The sequence below is a fragment of the Dipodomys spectabilis genome, unplaced genomic scaffold (genome assembly GCF_019054845.1).
Source record: "Dipodomys spectabilis isolate Male_0828 unplaced genomic scaffold, ASM1905484v1 ptg000092l, whole genome shotgun sequence".
Classification (NCBI taxonomy): domain Eukaryota; kingdom Metazoa; phylum Chordata; class Mammalia; order Rodentia; family Heteromyidae; genus Dipodomys; species Dipodomys spectabilis.
The window spans coordinates 1934018-1954573 of NW_024870769.1; the positions used below are offsets into that span (position 1 = coordinate 1934018).

General features: G+C 39.7%; 2 protein-coding genes across 3 annotated transcripts in view; one reads left to right on the top strand and one right to left on the bottom strand.

Moving 5' to 3' along the window:
- Positions 1–1299: 1299 nt before the first annotated feature.
- Positions 1300–11718, top strand: Malsu1 (mitochondrial assembly of ribosomal large subunit 1). The gene is made up of 5 exons (XM_042685057.1): positions 1300–1555; positions 2885–3063; positions 9776–9857; positions 10860–11039; positions 11582–11718. Exons 1-5 carry the CDS (start codon positions 1306–1308, stop codon positions 11620–11622), a joined length of 732 nt encoding a protein of 243 aa, XP_042540991.1. The 5' UTR covers positions 1300–1305; the 3' UTR covers positions 11623–11718.
- A 1206-nt stretch (positions 11719–12924) lies between these two features.
- The window catches only part of Igf2bp3 (insulin like growth factor 2 mRNA binding protein 3), a 112832-nt gene continuing 105200 nt past the window's right edge, over positions 12925–20556 (bottom strand). For both annotated transcript variants that reach the window (XM_042685055.1, XM_042685054.1), the window contains exons 11-14: positions 18437–18511; positions 15105–15236; positions 14415–14528; positions 12925–13705 (exon numbers count right to left, since the gene is read on the bottom strand). In XM_042685055.1, the coding sequence (XP_042540989.1) occupies positions 13607–13705; positions 14415–14528; positions 15105–15236; positions 18437–18511 (420 nt within the window). In that variant the 3' untranslated portion in view covers positions 12925–13606. The remainder of the gene's footprint in view (positions 13706–14414; positions 14529–15104; positions 15237–18436; positions 18512–20556) is intronic.

Below are 20556 nucleotides of genomic sequence, written 5' to 3' on the forward strand. Positions count from 1 at the left end.
GTTAACAGTGGGCATGGTGAGCCAGAGTGGGAGGAGCTTCAGCTGAATCTGTAACGTTTTCTTTGGGGACGGGGACGAGTTGAAACAAATATAGCAAAACAAACATTTGCTGAATCTAAGTAGTTCCTTTTTTCTGTTCTAATGGGAACGTTTCATAATTCTTTAAAGAATGAATTATTGACCATCTTTTTGTTTTCTGTGTGCAATCTGAGCTAGCCAATCGGGATACAATTTAAGCTATTTCACTCAAAATGAACAAGAGCCCTGACTTCTCGGCTTTTCCCAGAAATCATCACCCTCCGCCTGAAAGGTCTTGCTTCTGCTTAGACTCACCAGGACTGTTGGTGGCTAGCTCAGAGCATGCGTATAGCACCTGCAGCCCTTAAGCTCCTGAGAGACAGCCAAGGAAGCAAGTCCCCTCCACTGCCAACCCAACAGCAGGGGAGGGGCTTTGCTTTAACAGTGCTTCTATAAGTCTCAAAGCTTATGTGTCTCCAAGCTTCCGACTGTTGCCTTTCTTTAAACACCATAAGAAAGTTGCTGTTCCTACTGATCTTGGGGCCCTATAGATACTGTGAGCACACTCTGGGGACTCCAGGAGTGTGTGTGTGTGTGTGTGTGTGTGTGTGTGTGTGTGTGTGTGTAGCTGCTTTAAATTGCATGCGTGTATATGCAAGTGCAAGTGCTGGGGTTTGAACTCAGGGTCTGGGCACTGTCCCTTGGCTTTTTCACTCCAGTTGGTGCTCTACCACAAAGACACAGCCCCACTTCCAGCTTTTTGGTGGTTAATTAGAGATTAAAGTCTCACCGATTTCCATCCCTAGGTTGGCTCCGGAAAAAATGATCCTCAGATCTCAGCCTCCTGCGTAGCTAGTATCACAGGCTTGGGCCACCGGCACCTAGCATCAAATGGGTTTTGGTAACTAACATTAAGGATGGAGACCCGACAACTCTTGTCTCTGAACTCATAGATGAGAAATTGTTTTTCTTGAGAATGAAATATGCCATCTTGCCTGCAGATTATTAGACAAGGGGAACACTTCACCCAGAGACAACTTTGGCCATTACAATCAAATCAGAAACTATGAAAGTAAAAGAACTTTATGTGCAGTCCTAGAAACTACGACTGGGGAGATTCACAGGGTTTGGAATCAGCGTTCAGACCCGGGCGGGGAAGTTGGGAACACTTTTGTTTCTACACACCGCCCACGGCCCCGCCTCCGGATCCTGGCCCCGCCCACCGCAGACGTAATGTTTGGGCTGTTCGCGAGGCCCCGCCCCGTGACGTCGTGCGCCGCGACCGCTATGGTGGGGCTTGGCGGTAATGTGGCGCGCCGCGCTTTGCTGCTCCTGGGGCGCGGGGCTGTCTCTGCGGGAGCGCGGCCCGCCGTGTCTTTGGGGTCCCGGTTTCAGCTGTTGCCTGAGGAACGGTTTCCTGTGGGAGCGGCGCCCCGCTGGGCGGGTCTGAGACAGTACCCTGTGCGCGGCCTACACCATGGGCCTGAGTTGGAGGAGCGGGCGGCCGGCGAGGGGCGCGCGGAGCCGGGCGCTGCAGGTACGGGCGTGGAGGCTCCGGGGAGCCCGGGGAGCCCGGTGCCGACCGCGGCGCTCCGAGTTCCCTTCCGTGCCTGTCAGAGTCTCAGAGCTGGAAGGGACCTGTTTGAAAGGCTTCCGCCGCCAGCCGTTGTGGAAGGTCACCCCGGAGCCCTGGCGGCCCAGCCTCGCTGTCCACCCGCGGCTCGCACCTCCTCGGCTCCTGCGAAGGGATGTGTTGGGCCTGAGGGTTCTGAGGAGGAGCCAGAAGCTCGGGTCAAGGGATGTGTGTGAACCGAAATGGGTCCAGGTTAAGAACATCTAGTTATTGTACACGTTTTTACGATGTATAATGATAAAGAAGGTGTGTGTGCGCGCGCGCGCGCGTGTATGTGTGCATGCGTATGCGTGTGATGTCTGTGCTTGAACTCTGACTCTCGCCTTTCGCCTAGCTTTGTCCCGCTCATTGCTGGCGCACTACTACTTGAGTCATAACCCCACTTTTGGCTTTTTCCTGGTAATTTGAGAGACTCGTGGATTTGTCTGTCTACGCTAGCTTCTCAGATCTCAAGCCTCCTGTGCAGCTAGGATCACAGGAATGAGCCACTATTACCAGGTGATGCAATGGATTTATTAGCTGTTTGGTTCTTTGGAGGCCGTTTTAGTAAGAGAGCTATACATTTACAGACTTCTACTCCAAACTGAAGAACAAACTATCTAAATCGCTGCATGAAAAAAAATTCTTTTCACAGATAACAGTTAATAATCTGGATTGCTACTGTAAGGAAAATTTGATGGTTGAAAAATGAGAATTAAATGAATTTTAGATTTTTTTAAAATCTTAGGCTGCTGAGTTTATCTCAGTGGAAGACTGTGAAATAGATACTATTTGAGCCCTTCCAGCTCACATTTCTAGTTCTGTAACCTTTTATGAGTGGGATTCAATTTAATAGACCCAGGATGTCACCCCCTCCCCACATTGTGCTACTCCCTTTTGTTCTTTGTAAAGCATTTCTGAGTTTGAAGTGTATTACACATTTCAGTAACAGTGAATAGAAAGTCATTTGCCAGTAATCTGTGGTTCGTTCTACTTACTGGTGGTACTAGCAAATGATGCAGAGTGGCTCTGGATAACCAAATATTCTGGCTGTAAAAGCTGAGCGGGAACACATGAAACTGTTTCTCGGGTTTAACTTTCAGGAGGCCTGGACTCTGCTGTCTTGAAAATATTTTGGATCATCTGAAGGAGAAGCAGTTTTACTTTCTCTGGGACACATCTATATCTCTGCCTGCTTCTCTGGATCACACATGTCTGTCTTCTACTTGGCTGACAAATATTTATGCATTTCAGATCATACTGGTCTCAAGTTTGACATCGATATGCTGGTTTCACTTCTGAGGCAAGAAAATGCAAGAGATATTTGTGTGATCAAGGTTCCTCCAGAAATGCAGTATACTGATTACTTTGTAATTGGTAGTGGAACTTCTACCCGGCACATACATGCTATGGCCTACTACATTGTGAAAATGGTAGGATGCTTTCTTTTCTCTTTTGGACCATTAGCTCAGGGGAATAGTGTCAGTGGATCAAATGGAGGAGCAACACTTATTATGTAACTTAGGTTACACAGGAAGTCTGCAAGAGTTCATTGTATGTTTTTTGGTAGGGAAAAATCTAGGATGTATTCAACTCTTTCGAGTAAAATTATTTTCTGTCTTTTGTAACCACAACCACAAAAAAAAAAGGGCAAGCTAGAAAACTGTATAAGTCAGAAAGATTTCTAGAATAATACTAAAATATAGTGGCCATTAACCATAAGAGACTATTTAGTTGTAAGTTAAACTCACAAATTCTATTTGTTCTAGTACTCAGTTGCACTGGTTACACTTCAAAATTTGCTATTATACTAGAGATCTACAAAACATTTACAAAATACAAAATAATCTGGACAGTGCTTGTCTAAGGTTTAATTGGAATATTTAAGTATGTCTAGTGTCTCCCAACATTATGCCTAGTATTGGGAAAGTAAAAATGATGTAGTCCTTGCTCTATGAACTCATAAATCTTATCAAGTGAGGAAAGGAAGGTGGGCACATTTTCCAATTGGAATGTGTCTTGAAACCACTTGGCAGCATCTAGCTGATTCTGCCACCATTCTATAGGATAATAGAATTTTCTGACATTGTTGAAAATTGGCCAAAGGCAAGATCAGAAGAATAGCTGGAATTTCTTAGAAAAGGGTTGTAAAATAAGAAGGGGTCTAAAAATAGGCCTGGTATAGTGTCATAGAACAGAAAGATCCTAAAAAGTGGAGAGAGAAGAGAACCAGGAGAGTATGGGTAAGAGTTGTAAGCCAGGGTTTCTATCAGATACGGTGTCATGGAATAATATGAAGACTCAGTAATGACAATTGGACTTGGGGATATAAAAAGAATGAGATATTTTTCAGAGAATATTCTCTAAGAGAAAAATTAAAGGACTAGAACTTACATTTACAAAGTAATTAGAATGGAGAGAAATGTAAGATTTAAAAAAGTTTTATGGTAGAATATGTATAATATAGGGCCTATAACTGTTTCTTGTTGGTTTTTTGTGCTGGTCCTGGGGCTTGAACTAAAGGCCCAGATGCTGTCTCTGAACTGTTTTTGCTCAAGGCTAGTGCTCTACCACTTTGAGCCACAGCTCTACTTCCCGTTTCCTGGTGGTTAATTTTAAGTAAGAATCTCACAAATTTTCCTGCCTGGGCTTGCTTTGAACTATGATCCTCAGATCTCTGTCTCCTGAGTAGCTAGGATTATAGGCATGAGCTACTGGTGCTTGGCTGGTAATTATTTTTTTGCTAAGAGTTTACATTGCAATCATTACTACTGAGGACTTTACCTTGCAAAACTGAAATTCTTTTTTTTTTGGGGGGGGGGGGGCTCGGGCGTGAGGCCTGAACTCTGGGCCTGGGCGATGTCCCTCAGCTCTTCAGCTCAAGGCTAGCGCTCTACCACTTGAGCCACAGCACCACTTCCGGCTTTTTTCTTTTTGCTTATGTGGTGCTGAGGAATTGAACCCAGGGCCTCATGCATGCAAGGTAAGAGCTCTACCACTGAGCCACCTTCCCAGCACCTGAAATTCTGTACTGATTAAGTAACTATAACTCAAAACAATAAGTCTCCATTTCCTCTTCCACATGCAGCTACCATGCTTTGTTGCCTATGAAGTTGACTATTCTTAGTATCTCACATAGGTAGAATCATACAATGTTTGTCCTTTAGTGAGTACTCAGATCATGTCTTCAAGGGTCCTCTACATAGAATGTACTAGGGGGTGTTTTTGCTGGGATCTAGCCCAGGGACTTGTACATTACTAGACAAACACCACTGAGAAACACCCTCAGCTCCTTTCTTTTGTGCCAGTCCTAGGGCTTGACCTCAGAGAGCCTTTGGCTCTCACTTGGCTTTTTTACTCAAAGCTGGCACTCTCCATTTAAGCCATACCTGCTCTTCTGGCTTTTTAGTGATTAATTGGAGATAGAGTCTCTTTGGACTTTTCTGTCTGGATTGACTTTGAACTACGATCCTCAAAGTTCAGCTTCCTGAATAGCTAGGATACAGACTTGAACCACTAGTGCCTGGTGCCCTTTTCTTTTTTAAGGTAGAGTAATATTCTACTAAATGTATGTAGGTCATTGTTTTAGCCATTCATCCATTGATAGCCACTTGGGTTGCTTCCAACTTTGGCTGTTATGAATAGTGCAGTAAACTTTTAATTCTAGATATATATCCAAAAGTGGAACTGCTGGTCATTCTGTTAACTTTTAGACTCTACTATGTTCTCTTCTATAATTACTATACCAGTTTACATTCTTACAAGGTTTCTAATTACTCCACATTCTAACCAAAACATATTCTTCATACTCTGGTGCCATTTTTCCATCCTCAACTGCTGGGGATAGAACCCAGGTCCCCCTTCATTCTAGGTAGGTACTGTGCCTTTCAGCAGCATCCCTATTTCACTGTGGTTTTGATTTGGATTCCTGTAATAATTAGTGATGTCATATTTTTGTAATGATTTTCCATTTACATATTTTTGCAAAATAGAAATAGACATTTGCCCACTTTCCTCCTCCACTCCCCAGTCTTACAGCTTGAACTCAGGGTCATGCTCAAGGTTAGCACTCTGCTACTTGAGCCACAGCTCTACTTCTGGCTTTTTGGTGGTTAATTGAAGCTGACAGTAGTCTCCTGACCTTCCTGTGCTGAATGGCTTTGAACCATGATCCTCGGATCTCAGCCCGAGTAGCTGGGATTACAAGCTTGATCCACTGGCAACTGGCCTTATTTTGTTGTTGTTGTTGTTTTGTGTCAGTCCTGGGACTTGAATTCAGGGCCTGGTCCCTGTCCCTGAGTTTTTTTTTGTTGTTGGTGGTGTTTTTTGTTGGTAGTGGTGGTGATTGTGGGGCCTGAACTCTGGGTCTGGGTGCTGTCCCTCAGCTCTTCAGCTCAAGGTTAGCGCTCTACCACTTGAGCCACAATGCCACTTCTGGCTTTTTCTGTTCATGTGGTACTGTGGAATGGAACTCAGGGCTTCATGCATGCAAGGCAAGCACTCTACCACTTGAGCCACATAGCAACTTTTAGCTTCTTTTGGTGGTTAATTGGAGTTTCATGGACCTACATGGATTGGCTTTAAAATACCATTCTCAGATCTCAGCCTCCTGAGTATTTAGAATTACAGGTTTGAGCCACCAGCAGTCTACTCTGTTGGCCCACTTTTAAATCAGTCTTGATTAAAAAACCATTTTTTTGTTGTAAGAGTTCTTCTATTTTCTGGGTGTTAATTCCTTATCAAGTATAATTTATAAGTATTTCTTGCCATTCTATAGATGGCCTATTTTGTTACCATTGTCATTTGATGTGTAAAGTGGTATTGTGTGTTTTGCTGGGAATCAAACCCATGTCCTTAGACATGCCAGGCAAGTGATTTAGTACTGAGCTTCATCCCCTTTCTTAGCTCCAAAAGTATTCAATTTTGATGAGTCCAGTTCACTATTTTTTTCTTTTGTTGTCTGTCTTAGGTATTTCATCCATTTTAAGTCCCCCTACCTCCATCCGTACTCAAAGTTGGTATCTGATGCTTTCACTCATTGGCTGGTGCTTACCAGCCAAGCCGTGCCTCCCACTCCACATTTTTAAACAATTTTTTATTGTTCTAATAAAGGTGAAAGGTATACAGAGGGGTCCAACCCCATATTTTAAGCTTTTTAGATAGAAGCTTTTCTATATAAACATCCAAATTCCTCAGCACTGTTTATTGAAGACTTGATTTTCCCTAGCAGCCTTGCTGAATATCATTTGGCCATATGGATGAAAGTTTATTCCTGAAATCTTCCATTGGTCTGTAGGTCTGACTGTATGTAAGTACCAGTGTTTTGATTATTTTAGCTTTACACCAAGTCTTCTGTTTTGGTGCTGGGAGCTGAAACCCAGGGCCTCAAGCATACTAAGCAAACAGCACCCAATCCCAGTATTAAATTTTTAAATCAGGGCATTAGAGTACCTTTAATTTCCTTTTTCAGAATTGTTTATAACTGTTAAGGTTCACATGAGAATCTGTATAGACTTAGAATGGATTTTTCTTTTTCTTTTGAAAACATCATTGGATTTTGATAAGGATTGCGTTGAATGTTTTGAGTAGTATTGACACTGAAAAAAATACTGTCTTTCAAGCTGTGTGGTAACTCACACCTGTAATCCTGGCTACTGTACAGGCTGAGATCTTGAGGATCTCAATTCATAGCAGCCATGAGCTTTTCTGCATGTGAGACTCCTATTTCCAATTAATCCCAGGAAAAAATGAAAGTGACTGTCTGGCTCAAGTGGTTAGAGCGCTATTAGCAAAAAGGAGCTCAGACAGGGAGTTTGAGCTGTGGGATGGCAAATAAAAAGATATACTTTCAATCTACAAACATAGGCTATTTTTTCATTTATTGGTATTGTTCTTTTGGCAATGTTGTTTGATTCCAAGTATGCAAGTCCTTTTTTTCTCCTTTGCTAGGTTTATTGCTAAGTGTTTCCATTTCAGATTGCCTAATGAATAGAAGAAGTGAAGCTGATTTCTGGGTAGTTGATTTTTAGTTCTGTTGGGGGTGTGTGTGTGTGGCGCTGATTGGTGGCATCTTTAAGTGTTCTCTGCATGACATCAGGTCTACAGAAATCATTTTACTCTGTTCTATGCTTTTTCTTTTGTGAAAATGCTGTGTAGAAATTCCAATTTATTGTTGCATAGAAGTATCAAAAGCCAGGCATCTTTGTGACTTATTCTGAAGATGAAAAGCTTTCACTTTTTTTAAGCCATTGAGTATGTATGTGCTTTACATATATGGCCTTTTTACATTGACATGGTCTTTTAAAAAATTGTATTTTTATTGTACAAAGGGGTTACCATTCAAGATGTCAATTTTTAAGTACAATGCATCTTGATCAGTATCACCCCTTTCATCATTCTCCCCTATTCCTCCCAACCCATGCCCTCCAATTTTTCTACTTTTATACACTATGCATTGATTATTATGAGTGCCTTCTCCCCCTTTCATTCCTAGGTGTTTGTTTTTTTTTGTTTTTGTTTTTTTTTTTTACTAATTTTAGTGTTGTCACATGTACTAACTCACATGATCATGTGTTTTTCCATTCTACTAAAGTTGTGTATTTATTAAATTGACTGGTTTTCATTTCAAACCATCTCTATATTCTAGAAATCTTATTTGATGTTACATAATCCTTTGAATGTGCTGTTGAATTTTGTATGCTAATACTTTGTTAAGACATCTGTGTCATGTGTTTAATGGGGACATAAAACTAATTGTAATCGTTTAGGTTTTGTGTCAGAATATTAGACATTCCTTCCTCCTTAATACTTTGAGGACTGTTATTAGCTTTTATTTAGTTATATACAATGGGAGATTTCATTGTTACATTTCCAAGGATTATTCTTTCATTTAAAAAAATGTATAATTCATCAGTGAAGCTGTCTTGTCCAAGGCATTTCTTTGTTGGGGGATTCAATCCCTTTCCTAGTTCTACATCTATTTGGACATTATATGTATTACTTCATAATTCAGTCTTGGTAGGTTTTGTATTTCTAGCAGTTGTTCTATCCAGATATCTAGTTTATGGGTATACAATTGTTCATAGGACTTACAATCTTTTATATTTTTCTTACCCTGGTAATAATGTTCCCTTTTTTATTTCTGGTTTTAGTAGATCCTTTAATTGACCAAGAGTCTACCTGAAGATTTTATTGTTATACCTCTGAAGAACCAAATCTTGGATTTATCTATTTTTGTTGTGAATCCTAATTGTCTCCTGCCATCTTTGAGTGTTTCATAGCATAGAGTTTTCTATTTTAGGGGTGAGGGTACTGGTCAAATACTCAAAGCCTTGAACTTCCCAGGCAAGTGCTATGCTGCTTGAGCCATAGCTCTAGTCAGTTGTTTTTTGGATGTGGTTGTTTTTTAAGATACGTTCTTACTTTTTGCCTTGGCTGGGATGACAAGTGTTCCCTGTTACACCCAACTTTCTATTAGTAGAATTTGGAGGGATGGGGGGTGTTCTTTTTCCTAGGCGGGCCTCAAGCCTAGAAATTCAAACCAAATTTTCCTGATCTCCATTTCCTTAGTTGTGTGAGTGAGCTACCACACATGGCTTCATTTTCTAGGTCCTTACTGTGTAAACTCAGGTTGTTGTAATCTATCACATCTACAAAATCTCCTACCTAGCAATGTATTATTTGTCTCAAAATATTTATATTCTGTGCAGTTTCTTTGACCCACTGGTTAAGATAGTACACTGTTTAATTTGTACATATTCCAGTTTTCATGCTGTTGATTTCTAGTATGAAATGATCATGCTCCATTGTGATCAGAAAACATTCTTTTAAAATTTATTAAGGCCTATAAAATCAGTAGTACTGAAAAAGCCTAGCCTTAAAACAGGAAAGGGGCATCTGCTTTCTCCAAGAGTAAAGAGCAATTTGATTGGCACAAAAGATGATACAGGTTAACCTCTCAGAGGCATTTGGGAAAGTGATATAGAAGATAGAATTGTCTCAAAGCTAGTCCTATCAGCCAATGTAGAAGGGTATACATATGTTAAGCAAGTTAGTCTCCAAATTCAGACTAAGAAAAATGCCACTAGATCCTGCTAGCAGAGATTTCCTTCACCTTTTCACATATGGTTTGGCTTTGTTTTTCAGTACAAATATCTAAAATGTAAAAGTGAGCCTCATGTTAAGATTGAAGGGAAGGAAACTGATGACTGGCTCTGTGTGGATTTTGGTAAGTTACTTTAAAATTGGTGGGTGAATTTTATTTAATAACTCTCAATTAGTCTTAAGTGAAAGGGAAGCTTTACTTGTCTAAAATATTCTAGAAAATATACTCCCGAGGAACACATTGATATTGGTATCTAACCACCTGGGACCAGAAGGTTGAACAGGATGAATATCATGGTTCAGATGGGATAGATCCTTTAATGTAGTAGAAAAAGGAGTATGGTGTGAGGATATGTGTAAGCTTGGCCATAATCTTCCAACACTATATTAAGAATATGAGCAGTTTGAGATTTTATCCTGAGTTGTCCTTCCAGGTTCATAGATACCAGCAGATGACACACGATTATTCTGGAAGTAGAGGACAGATTTTTTTAAGTAGTTCATTCAGTCTTAGAACCCATTTGGCAACAGAGGACCAGCTGAAATATGTACAGAGCGTAATGAGAATAACCTAAGATTAGGGTGCCTTTTATAATTACCAGGAAACAGGACATATTTGCCCCTTGTGGGTAGATACCAACACTAGAAGTTTTTCAGCTTTGTCAACATTAGTATTTTGGATCAGTTCATCTTATGGTCTTGGCAATACCTTGTAGCATGTTGACCAGTATGAGAGTAGTCCCTACAGATTTCTTGTCCCTTAGAACACTGCTGTTTGACAGACTATTTCTGCTAAGACAATAAACCTTGGTAGTACTGACCACGTTTATTTCTGGACTGTTTGTGATATCCATGGAGAATTCTCCCAAGTGGAATCCAACAGATCATTTTCACTTGGGTCAGCAGTGATACATGTTGACATAATTTACCTCTGGATGTATCACTTCTGCAGCTGTTTTGTTTTCTGGGACAGGGTCCACAATTACTTGCCCTTCTAAAAAGTTCCTAGGTAATGTTGATCTTGGAACCACTGTTCCAGTATCCCAGATTCATACTAAATCGAGGTTGTGAAAGCAGAATAAATATGAATTGTTTCTTCACTATAACTCTTGTTTGTCCCTAATAGGCAGCATGGTGATTCATTTGATGCTCCCAGAAACCAGAGAAACCTATGAATTAGAGAAATTATGGACCCTACGTTCTTACGATGATCAATTATCTCAGATAGCACCTGAAACATTACCTGAAGACTTCATTCTTGGAATAGAAGATGATACTTCATCCCTGGCATCAGTGGAATTCAAATGTGAATAAAACTTAGTCACTTCAGACTTGGATTGAGTCACTTATTGGAAAATAGAGGTCCTAAATCTTACCTTCTAAGTTTTGCAGCTAGAACCAGTCTGATTTACCTCATGGGTGGGCACTTATGCCAACTGACACACAGGTACTGTAGATAAATGGCTTAAAGTATTGTCTTTGTCATTGAGATCCGGACAGGAGTTCCTAAATATAAGTGCTGGTTCTTGTGATTGAGTGCTGTTCTCAAATTTACTCTATGTACAGTAACAATATTGCCTCACTCTGAATGCTACTACTTTGAGGTAAGAGGTCAGTAGTAAACACCAGCACATTTGGAGTAAATTCCTGGAAACTATAGTTTATAGGCAATATTGTTCATTATCCTCATTAATGTTTCAGGAGCTGAAGAAAATTGATCAGAAAATGGTGCATATTTTAACACTGCCATATATCATTGTTCAAAATCTGTTCAAGTAGTAGAACATTCACATTCATCTGAAAATAGTACGGAACAAACTAACAATGAAAAATTTTATTCTGCATCAGGGTATCTGGAAAATGAAGCTGCATTTGTGGCACATAGATGAGGAATGATCCATTTATGGTGAGTACAAAACTCAATTATAGAATTATTCTTAGTACCAGATACTCCAAATTACCGGTGCTTAAGTGAAAGTAAAACATGATTTGCCAAACAAAGGCTAGAAGTGAAATATGGCAGAATTTAAACCAGCAGCTATAAATTCAGCACCTATCTGTATTTTTAAAACATCAAATACTGGGTAAAAAAAAAATCAAATATTGAGGAAGAGTTCTGGCCTTAAACACATCTCACTTGAAATCCAACCAAAAAGCAAGTAAGTCCATGATTTTATTTTAGTAATTTAAATTCATTGTTTGGGAAAAAAATGCAAGATGAATTCAATGAAAAGGGCACTTTTTGGCTAAAACTACAAAATAAAATTGTTTTTAGAAAGCATTTAGGAAGACATTTCAAATCATTTTCATATGTCTTATATACTGATCTTCAGAAAATTTACCTAGAGTGTGTAGAAGTTAATCTTGAAATATGAATGAGGAGAAATGATTTTTAAAGGGTTTTATAACGCCCCTCAGATCAGTGTAATGTGATGACTGTGATCATCTTGTGAACAAAAGCAACAGAAAAACAATTTAGAGAGCAGCGTGGCCCTGGAGACCACCCACACATTTGTACATACTGGGCAAAGAATTCTGTATCAACAGTCAGATGTTTTCACAGTCATTCAAATTATATTCACAAAACTGTTCCCTTGCATTCTCTACCTTTTGACTTATTTTCAAATAACTGCTTGCAGGGTATACAGAAGTCCTGCTATATTCTACATAATAGTTTAGGTGAAGTTAAAAAAAATTATCCACTGCTTAAAAATCTTCAAAATACATGACAGTGTCTTCAAACACTGTCACCATCTCTTCACAAAGCAATTCTGGAATCCGTGTATATCACTGGGTCTGAAGTATACTGGCAAGTTAAACATCCTGTAAGACAAGCCCAAGCCCGCACTTTTCCTGTATAAATCCTGCACTTCATCAATGCATATAATGATAGTCAAAAGCACAAAGTATATTTATGCATTCAGTCACACAGCTAAACAAAAATCCTGAAGTCTCTTGAAGCCATTTAAACCAGCTGTTCCAAAGCCTCCTGCCATCACTTTGCCATTAGTATCATCAAAAACTTCCCAACTATAAACAAGAAATACATGGTATGGCTGCTCCCTAAATATAGGCACTGATTGCTCTATATCTTTGAATACTTGTTGGATTTTCCACTCATAGCCTCCAAAAGCCCAAAATTAATTTTCCTACTTTATTGTCACCAGCCAGAAGCAAAATTTCTTTCTCAATTATTTGCCTATTAGCTGATAGAGGTTACTGAATTTTAATTTTTTTTTTAAAAAATGGTTGGACTTAAAGTATATAAAATTTTCAAAAAAGGAACAATTTGCTTTTCACTGTATTACTGTACCTGAGGTAGTTGAGTAAAAATGCACATTTAATTCCCCTGCCAACACCATTTAGCACTTCCCTTAGGTTATTTGTGTTGTTAGTGTTAGATAAAAATGAAATGGTTTTTCTATGCTAATGACTTAACATTTAATTAAGTTCCTGTGGTAATTGGATTTGGATCCAATTTGACAATTGGATTTAGGAGCAATCTACTTTTAATTTATTCATTTGATGAATTTAGTGGCTTCATGATTTAAGCCAATTTCTGGCATTATATAAGGGATATCAAGAAGAATTAGAATATCTGTTATATGTGAGATTACAAAGGGAAGTGCAGAGCTCTTCTCTTTCTCCCCCTCCCCCTTATCTTTTTTAAAGCTGGGTGTCATACATTTCAGAGAGCATAAAAGTATACATTCTCACAGAGACAGGAGTTCAAAAGTTGCCTGGTACTCAGAAACAACTGGCTAGGTAAAAACTTGTGCATGTGGTTCTGGATGGGGTCAGCGCCCGTCTGTTGGTTAAGCAATCTGTCTTTGGTTTGGCATCTGCCTCTGTGGTGGGCTGTTTCCTGAGCCTTTACTTCCTCCTTGATTGAGGTGGTCCACTTTGCAGAGCCTTCTGCTGTTGGTGCTGCTTTACCTGAGTCAGAATTTCCTGAATTTTTCTCTGGGCAACCTAAAAAAAAGACATAGCTCTGAAAAAAAAAAAACCTGCATGATCAAAAGTTTCTAAACTTTTTTAGGGTTTTGGTGGTACTGGAGTTTGATCCCAGAGACTTGTACTTGCTAGGCAGGTGCTCTACCACTAGTCCTGCCCTTCAGCCCTTTTTTGCTTTACTTTTTAGGATGGGGGCTTAACCTTTTTTATCTGTGAGCAGCTCTCAAACCTAAATTGTCTCCTGTGTAAGCCTCCTATAGTTTAGATCACAGGTTTTTGCAAACTTTTTGGCCCAGGCTGGTTTTGAACCAAAGTTCTCCCCATCTCTTCTTAGAGGGGCTAAGGAAGTAAGTTAAGTCTGGCACAGTCACGTGCATTTTTAATCCTACTATTATAGAAAGTGAGGTACTACTTAGGGTTTGTAGAAATTAATCTTGAAATACAAATGAGGAAAAATTATTTTTCAAGGGTTTTACAACACAATTCAGAGAATAGTGTGGCCCTGAAGACTGCCCACACATTGGTACACACTGGGCAAAGAATTCAGTATCAACTGTTTGAATCCAGCAGTTTGGGGCCAGCCTAAGCAACATGTCGAGACCTTACCTCTTTATAATAAAAACACAATGCCCCCCCCCCCCCAAACATTAAATATTTGTAAATATTGCATGGGGCAAGAGCATCCATGCAGAACTGCTTCCATCTGAGGAGCAAAGAGCCCACTTGCCTGGCAAGCGTAGAAGTGACCAGTTATTTTGACAACAACTTGGTCATTTTCATCAGGTGTCTGGTCGCGAGGGACAACAACTTCAGCACTTGACAAATTCTGGAGTTCATTCACCTGAAATGCAAAATCATACTAACGTGGAATAAAACACAACTACTACTAATCCCTCTATACATTCTATTCTCCAGGCTCTATAAATTCCATTGAATCTACTAGCTTAAAGACAATTGTCCCCATTTTAAGACCATTGAAGCTATGGGTTCTTCAATTAAGGCTCATTCCAAAGAAACTGATTTGCCCATTGACACAAGGGATTGGCAAAACAACATTAAATCCTAAAGATTTAGTTGTCCATTTCTTCAAAGTTGCAAATAGTTTTGGAAATGACTTAGAGGCTATGTTAGGTAAAGATGGGAAATCATTTGATTTTTCAGTTAGAGTTTAAAGCCAACAAGACAATGTTGAAAACACTATAAATATGGGACCATCCTCTCACACAAAGCAGTCTGAAATATGTATCAGCTACTTGCTGATGACCAGTGTGGAGAGAGTAATAGGCAGTCTTCTCCAAACCTTGGTCAAGATTGTCCTGATTTTTACAAATTAGCCAAAGTTCAAGGGGAACTCTTCAAGTACTTTTCAATGTTTTCCCTTTCATACCCCCTGGACAGGTTTTGTTGAAGTACTTGCCGTTTTGCCTCCTTTTCCAATAACTCTCCCAGCAGCAAAGGATGGCACTCTGATATGAGCTTCAAGTTTTACCTCTTCTTTAGGACTAACAAAGTTTTCCTCTTTTATTTTCCCATAAATTCTTCCCTGAGCCTACAAATGAGATGTCCATTCAGTGTCACTCATATTTAAAATACAAAGGTCAGTTAACTTAAAGAAGGCCTAAACCCACCTGGAACAACCCTTTGTAGTGATGCATCTATATCTGGAAGGTTGTTGAAAGTTAAGACACAGAATCTAGAAGCGCTGGAAAGGGTGACGATGACTGCATCACAGGAGAGCCAACTCAATGTAGCAAGAAGGCTAAGCCACATTTTTCTGATGAAAACAGCTAAAGGCAAGTAGTAGTCAAACTAGAAAATCATTTTTATAGGCAAATGGCCATTCACACTCCACTCCTAAAAGCAACACACTTCTCTCCTCTGGCAATAAGAACTAACCAGAAGAGGCAAGGAAAGACCTACATAGCCACAATGCCAGGCTCATAAAGAGCCATGCTCTTTTTTTGTTTTGTTTTTGTTACCAAGGTTTGAACTCAACATTTTATATTTTTTGTCTGTTGTGGGGCTTGAACTCTGGGCCTGGGTGCTGTCCTTCAGCTTTTCAGCTCAAGGGGAGCACTCTACCACTTGAGCCACAGTGCCACTTCTGATTTTTTGGTAGTTTATTGGAGAAAGGAGTCTAACGGACTTTCCTGCCTGGGCTGGCTTCAAGCCTAATTGTTTATGCCTACTCTGGCCTAGACTTCAATCCACTTTGTATTTCCTATGTATCAGAGATGTCACCTTTTAAAGTCCAACTGGTATTGAACCAAAGTCTTAAGTCTCCATCTGCTGAGTAGCTAGGATTATAGGTATGAGAGAGCCACCATGACCAACTACATTTTTAAATTTTAGCTGATTTATGCTTTAAAGAAACTACAGAAACAAGTTGACATACAATTCTGATATTCTATCACTCACCTGCTATCTACCACTAATATATAATATACAACCCTTGATTGGCATATTCAGAGCAAATCAGAGAGAAAAAAGTAGGAGACTTAGGCTAGTCTGACAAGCTTCCAGGACAGATCACAAACACAAAAGTCTCACTACCTTTTCAGTGGTGCAGAAATACTAAACTCACTTTATGGGATTACAGAGAGAGAAAATGCATCTCAGTGTATACTAGATTTTACTTGCTCTTCATGTCACATCACAGATGTGGGTGTTAACATTAACAAAGGCACTAGACCCTAGGAATATACATTATCCACAACAGAAGCTGAAGAGTTCACAAGAAAAACTATGGGTTAAAAGTTTGCTATTCCTAAGATTTCTAAAATAAAACTTTCATTTGTAATTCACATTGCTCACAATGAAATATAGCTTAAGTGCAGCATTTAACAGAGCATTGGAATTTGAAGACATAGGTAAAATAACTGAAATTTCCCTTATATAAGCCCTACAATAGTTACAAGCCAGTATAAAAAGAGTAAAAGCTTAGCACCCAGGAGAAATATGTAATATTTTAAGATTACATACTAAGTGCTGAACCTTCAGGGCTCATATTTTCAGCATTAATTTTATTGTGGTACTAAGGATAGAATCCAGGGCTTCTCATATTTTAGGTACTAGGGATGGTAGGAGGTAGGGAAGGAATGGTGGTAAGATGTAGGCTGCATTACTAGATTAAAGGCTAAATAGCTGTCAGATTACATAGCCGATAAATGGTAGCTATAAAAGATAAATGTTTTATGCAAATTAATGGAATTCTGTAGTTTTATTTTTAATGCACATTAGGCAGACACTTCCACTAAGTTATACTCTATCACCAGTAGTTTTTTATCTAAAACAAGACATTTGATACTGAATTTTTTTGTGTATGTGTCAGTCCTGGGGCTTTACACTCTCTTCACTTGCTTGCTCATAGAAGGTGCTCTTTCTTTGAAACATACCTCCAGCCTGGCATTTGGCTAGTTAATTGAAGGTGGGAGTCTCTGACTTTTGTCTGACTGGCAACAAACTCCAATCTTCTGATTTTAGCCTCCAGAGTAGCTAGGATTACAAGTGTGAGCCACTGACACCCAACTTCATGCTAATTTTTTTAAATAGAAATCATATTTTAGCCGGTCACCAAAAAAAAAAAGAAGAAAAAGTCATAAAGGAATGTAATTTGACCTGGTCTTACTCTGATCTGCCCAGAGTTAGCTGAATATCACCACCAACAACAGTAATGCTGTTCTACTTATATTTTAGGTACTCATTTTTTTGCGTGTCAGTTGTGCCTGTGCACATTCCTGAGCTGCTTTTTGCTCAAGCTAGTGCTCTACAACTTAAGCCACCAGCACTTCTGGCTTTTTTTGGTAGTTTATTGGAAGAGTCTCAAGGACTTTTCTGCCTAGGCTGGCTTCAAACTGCTAACCTCAGATCTCAGCCTCTTCTGAGTACCTAAGGTTATAGGCATGAGCCACTGGTACCTGGCTATAGATGCTTTTATCTTTATTTTATACATGAAGAGCCAAAGAGAGAGTTGGGAATGTGGCTTAATGGTAGAGTGCTTGCCTAGTATGCATGAAGCCCTGGGTTTGATCTCTCAGCACCACATACACAGAAAAAGCCAGAAGTGATGCTGTGGCTCAAGAGGTAGAGTGCTAGCCTTGAGCAAAATAAGCTCGGGGACAGTGCCCAGGCCCCTGAGTTCAAGCCCCAGAACTGGCAGGAAAAATAAGGAGGAGGAGGAGGGGAGGGGGAGGGGGAGGAGGAAGGAGAACTAAGGAGAGAACAGTAACTTGCCCCAGAGGTCACCCAAATGGTAAGAAACAGCTATTGTTTCAACCAGCATATTGGCCACGAAGGTCTAGGTCCTTCATTACCTTGCTATACCACCTCTTACCATTTTTACGTCTAAAATCCTAAGGAGGATGTGATTGTGGATAATATAAAGGTAGGAATTCACAATTAATCTTATGGTAAGAGGAATGGAAGCCATTTTGATTTAAGGTTATGGCAGTTCAGAGACAGCAGGGAAAATCGGGATATGTTTCCAAGGCATACTAACCAGGTAGGTTTGTAAGATTCAGTTGCAGATAACAGTGCAATGAGCAAATTCACACCTTTGGGAGACAACAACTATTACAGAACACTTAAAATATGGATTTCATTGATGCTTACTTCTGAGTATCAGCTACATTTGTGGGCAGGCAGGCGGGGAGCGAGAGAGGGGGTTGAGCAGATTACTAACTTCTGAGTAGGCAGCCATAATCATTCTCCCCTATAATTTGTTAACCTACATACACACTAGGCACATACCTTGAACTGAGCCTCTGGTGGTCCAGTGATAATCACCATTCTCACCTTAGCATCTGGTGCTTCAGCTGGAGCAATCTATAACAGACCCATCACCAACCAGTTAGACTTTTCAGAAGTAACTGACAGAAACTGTAGGCCAACCAGATTGACATGTACCTGACTGACTAAAATGCACAACTGAAATCCTGACAGCTGGAAATTATGCAGAAGGCAATGCTTAATGTGGTTTAATCACTTAGGGCTTCCATTATACAGTATGTACATACACTGCCTAAAGCTAACCCTCCTGGCATCCTCATGAGTTACCTCTACTTTATAGATGAGGAAATGCAAGGCTGGAGAACTAGACTAGTGAGAGAGCTTCTGCCCCAGAAATGCCTGTCCTAGAATACTCCAGGGAACTCTGCACACCATTGCTAGACTACTGCACCCCAGTCTTCTCTAACTTTCAAAGGAAGGGACATGTTAATAGTTAAGATTATAGAATTGTTTTTTCTTAATTTATAAAGCACATTCTGGATTTCTGGACTTAGAAAATTATCTGCAAGTACACTAATGGACATAACATGCCAAATGAAATTAATATTAACTGTGCCAGGAGGAAGGAGAAGTCAGACTTTCCTGTTTTCTCAGCATATATAAAATCACATATAAAGGCTAGGCTTGGGAAATGGTACTGAAACAAGCATTCCTATAGAGTTTGGAAGAAACTACTTAGGGACTCGGGTGATTGGTGTTACTTTAAAATAAGAATTGATAAGATATTTACTATACAAAATAATTGCAGACAAGATGGTATGTATATGTGCATTTGCACCAACACAGCAGTACTGAGGCCTGGGCACTGTCCCTTAGATTTTTTGGTCAAAATAAATGCTGTACTACTTGAGTCACAGCTACAACTCTGACTTTCTGTTGGTTAATTGGAGATTATAAGTCTTAGGTACTTCTCTGCTCAAAGTGGCTTCAAATAGTGATATTAGATCTTGGCCTCCTTAAGTAGGTAGGATTACAGGCCTGAGCCACTGGTGCCCAGCTTGTTTTAAGATTTTGTTTTTTCAGCCCAGGCTAGCCTCTAACACACTGATTCTCCTCTCTTGACCTTCTGAATGCTGGAATTGCAGCCTTGTGCCAGACATGTCCAGCTTCTTACTATGTAAAACAAACCAAAACATCATTTCTATGTAAGAACAGGAAGAAGAAAATGTCACCTGAAGCCAGGCAATGATAGCTCACCTTGGTAATCCTAGATACTCAGGAGGCAAAAATCTGAGGATTATGGCTTGAGGCCAGCTCAGGCAGGAAAGTCTAAGACTCTTATTTCAATTAGCCACCAGAAAACCTGAAGTGGAGCTGTGGCTCAAAGTGGTAGAGTGCTAGCCTGGAGCAAAAAAGCTCAGGGAAAGTGCCAGGCCCTGAGTTCAAGCCTCATAACTGACCAAAAAAGTCACCTCAAATTCCACCTTTGAAAATGACAACTGCCAATTATTTCAGAGTCTTCTAAGACCTTTCCCACATATTTTCATTTTTTTAAAAAAAAGTATTTTTAATGAAAATCTGCTTTCTTCCTCCAAAACTGGCATGCAGGGCACTGACTTTGCAGGGCTTTGAGTGTATAAAACCAGCAATAATTGCTATCAGTCCAAGCTCTTACTATTATTCACAGGAAACCACTGTAAAGAAGATACTATTCTACAACTTTACATCCAGTTTTTGTCTTTTGTTTTTAAATTACCTTTTGTAAATACTGATGATCAAAGATGATCAAAGTGCTAAGAGCACTTGTACATTTATATAAGATAGCTGCCTATCAGCTCCCAAAACCTGAAAAAAAGCACATGTTCTACTTCTATAGGCATATGTATAGGTTTAGGTTATAATATTAACTATAACCTTACTCATGGCACCATTTATGCAGAATTTAGGAATAAGTGAACACAATGACTATGGTTTGGTAATAGCCAAACCATATATGCCTAGTAAAGCAACAAAAACACAGAAATTTACCTTTACATAAACCTATGCCAAGTATTAAGTGATTGTGAACCCTTCAGATTATGTTTCAGATGTTATGAAAACTGTCAAGAAGGCTCTACTACTTGAGCCATACTTCCAGTCCT

Coding starts and splice junctions, on each gene's coding strand:
- Malsu1 (XM_042685057.1), top strand. CDS start 1,306: ATGGTGGGGCTTGGCGGTAATGTGGCGCGCCGCGCTTTGCTGCTCCTG. Junction 1,556..2,884: donor CGCGGAGCCGGGCGCTGCAG/GTACGGGCGTGG, acceptor TATGCATTTCAG/ATCATACTGGTCTCAAGTTT. Junction 9,858..10,859: donor CTGGCTCTGTGTGGATTTTG/GTAAGTTACTTT, acceptor TGTCCCTAATAG/GCAGCATGGTGATTCATTTG.